General features: G+C 40.5%; 1 protein-coding gene across 1 annotated transcript in view; it reads left to right on the forward strand.

Annotated features, from left to right (window-relative positions):
• The window catches only part of UPF3B (UPF3B regulator of nonsense mediated mRNA decay), a 20,418-nt gene extending 17,351 nt beyond the window's left edge, over positions 1–3,067 (forward strand). Inside the window, exons 9-10 of the mRNA XM_037732353.1 lie at positions 3–101; positions 2,064–3,067. Coding sequence (XP_037588281.1) covers positions 3–101; positions 2,064–2,213 — 249 coding nt within the window. The 3' untranslated portion in view covers positions 2,214–3,067. The remainder of the gene's footprint in view (positions 1–2; positions 102–2,063) is intronic.
• Positions 3,068–3,439: the final 372 nt, after the last annotated feature.

The raw sequence follows: 3,439 nt of genomic DNA on the forward strand, positions 1-3,439 counted from the left end.
GGGATAAAGGAAAGAAGGCCGAAAGTACAGAATCAATAGGAAGCTCAGAAAAAACTGAAAAGAAAGAAGAAGTGGTCAAGAGAGATCGCATAAGAAACAAGGTGCTGCTTGTCATTAAACTTGTTTATGAGAGGTTTTTTTTTCCCTTTTCCTGCAAGTGTAAAGGAAAGGGCTAGCTCACTGTTTATTATAGAATTTTTAAAGGGGAACTTTAATAATCTGCAACTTTTTTTCAGTCTTGTCTGGGCTTTTATTAACTTACTATAGAAATTTTTGAGGCCAGGCGCGGTGGCTCACGCCTGTAATCCTAGCATTTGGGAGGCCAAGGTGGGTGGATCATCTCAGGTCAGGAGTTCAAGACCAGCCTGGCCATCATGGTGAAACCCCATCTTAAAAAAAAAAAAATAGAAATTTTAAAGATATACAAAATTAGAACAGAGAATAGTATGATGTGCCAGGCGCAGTGGCTCACACCTGTAATCCTAGCACTTTAGGAGGCAGAGGTGGGTGGATTGCTAGAGCCTAGGAGTTCGAGACCTGTTTTCCCAACATGGTGAAACCCTGTCTCTGTTAAAAATACAAAAATTAGCTGGGCATGGTGGCACACACCTGTAATCTCAGCTACTCAGGAGGTTGAGGCAGGAGAATCACTTGAACCTGGGAGGTGGAGGTTGCGGTGAGCCAAGATCACACCATTGCACTTCAGCCTGGGTAACAGAGCGAGACTCAGTCTCAAAAAAAAAAAAAAAAAAAAAAATATTTTGATGAATCCTCTGTACCCATCTCCCAGCTTTAAAAATTAGCAGCTCATGGCCAATCGTCTTTCTACTCTACCTCATCCCTACCTCTACTGGATTATTTTCAAGCAAACCCTATACATAATTTCTTCCTTAAATACTTCCAGTATTTAAGATAAATACTCTTTATTGATATTACCCTAGCAGCATTTTCACACCAAAAAAAAAAACCTAACAGTAATTCCTTAACATGCTATCTATCTACTCAGTGTTCATATGTTCCCAATTCATTAATTTTTTTTTTAAACAGGACCTATACAAATTCAACAAATTGTATTTGCTTGAAATGTCTTCAATTCTCTTTTGTTTTAATTTATTTTTTGAGACAGAGCCTTGCTATGTCACCCAGGCTGGAGTGCAGTGGCGCAATCTCAGCTCGCTGCAGCCTTGACCTCCTGGGCTTAAGTGATCCCCCACCTCAGCCTCCAGAGTAGCTGGGACTACAGACATGCATCACCATGCCCAGCTAATTTTTAAGTTTTTTTTTGTAGAGATGAGGTCTCCCAGTGTTGCTTAGGCTGTTCTCAAACTTTTGGCCTCAACTGATCCTCCCAAAGTATTGGGAACACAGGTGTGAGCCACTGCACCGGACCAAGTTTTCTTTTAATCTAAACAATTTCCCCTTCTCTTGTTTTCCTAACATTTGTTGCAGAAGCCAATTTGTCTTGTAGAGCTTTTCCTGTTCTGGATTGGCAAATTACATTCCTGTGGTGTTATTTAACATGTTCCTCTATCTTCTGTGCTTCCTTTAAAACTGGCACTTACGGCTGGGCGTGATGGCTCATGCCTGTAATCCCAACAATTTGGGAAGCCAAGTCAAGAGGATCACTTGAGCCCAAGAGTTGGAGACCAGCCTGGGCAACACAGGGAGGCCCCGTCTATACTAACAATTTAAGAACAGCCCAGTATGGTAGTGCGTGCCTATCATCTCAGCTACTAGGGACCTGAGGTGGGAGGATCACTTAAGTCTGGAATGTCGAGGCTGCAATGACCCATGATTGTGCCACTTGCACTTCAGCCTAGGTGACAGGGTGAGACCCTGTCTCCAAAAAAAAAAAGAAAGAAATTTACCCAAGCATATAAAATAATAATTACAAAATAGTTGCTTTTCTTTGGAGATGGAGAGAGGAAGTAGGGAAGTTGTCATTTACCATGCCCTCACGTTTTTGGTCTTAAATGACTTTACTTTATAACTATGACTCTAAAGATACCATGTAAAAGCTTAGTAGCATTGTGGTAACAGTAACATATTTCATTGTATTTCAGGATCGTCCAGCGATGCAGCTTTACCAACCAGGAGCTCGAAGCCGAAACCGACTCTGTCCCCCTGATGACAGCACCAAGTCTGGTGATTCAGCAGTAGAAAGGAAGCAGGAAAGTGGTATTAGCCATAGAAAAGAAGGAGGAGAGGAGTGATAAGTCCAGATGGCCTTAGGTGTCCTGACTGTCTAGGCAGCCAAAGAGCACATGTTAAGCAATCCAGAAGTGCCTTCAGGGCAAAGGAATAGAGAGAAAGGGGGTCGCTGTGCTGGTGGGGTACACTGCAGAGGAGTTAGTCTTGTTTCAAAGCAGGAATATGATCAGAGGTTCAGAATTGGAAGTACAATTTCATTGCTTTTGCAATTTCTACAAATTACTTTTAAAGTGTCAGAAAAAGGTGATGGCGAGGACATGTATTGCAATTTGCAGGGGGGATATCGAGGACTTCATCACATGTGACACAAGAGAAAAGTAAGAGCTGGTTCTAAATCAAAAGCTGTTGTTCATCCTGAATTGAATTTTCTTAATTTGGGTGGAGCAGAGTCGCTTTGAAGCCTTGTTCCAGTCTAGTTCTATTTCATTGTTGATGATAACTGTTAACTTTGTGTAGTGTAGAAGCAACAAGCATGTCCTTGTAGTACAAGTACAGGGAAGGATAGATCATACTTTCGTTGATGCAAAAAATTTAAATAGTTAATGTTAATTCTGTATCCAATGTCCTAAAGTTTTAGGATTAGTTTTAGTTTTTTGTTTGTTTACATGAGCTTAGCATAAAGAATATTTTTAAACATCTTGTTTTGTCTTCAGCATCTTTTCTATTAAGAGATAAAATGTAGTCCTTGTTTGATTCTTGACAATTCAGTGTGTGTTTGATCTTAGGTCTCATGATTTGAGTGCATACCGTCTCCAGGAAGGAAACTGCACCAATGTCTATTCGTGTTAAGTAGCAACTTTTAGTCTTAGCTTGTTTTGTTTTGATGTCAATAAATAGTAACAGATTCAAGTATGAAGCTAAGTGTGTTTATTAACTTTACTAAATACCTATGAATTTTGAGAAATTAAATTTTTGACATCTGACATCACTCAGCTTCTGGCGAGACCTAAGAAAGCTTTAAGTCATGGCAGAAGGTGAAGCAGGTGCAGGCATGTCACCCAAAACTTCTCTACAAATAAAATTCTATTAATTTAAACATAAAATAGGCTGGACGCAGTGGCTAACATCTGTAATTCCAGCATTTTGGGAGGCCAAGGTGGGTGGATCACTTGAGGTCAGGAGTTTGAGACCACCCTGGCCAATATAGTGAGACCTCATCTCTACTAAAAATACAAAATTTTCTGAGTGTGGTGGCGGGTGCCTGTAATCCCTGCTACACAGGAGGCTG

The sequence above is a fragment of the Cebus imitator genome, unplaced genomic scaffold (genome assembly GCF_001604975.1).
Source record: "Cebus imitator isolate Cc_AM_T3 unplaced genomic scaffold, Cebus_imitator-1.0 Scaffold445, whole genome shotgun sequence".
In the NCBI taxonomy this organism is placed as follows: domain Eukaryota; kingdom Metazoa; phylum Chordata; class Mammalia; order Primates; family Cebidae; genus Cebus; species Cebus imitator.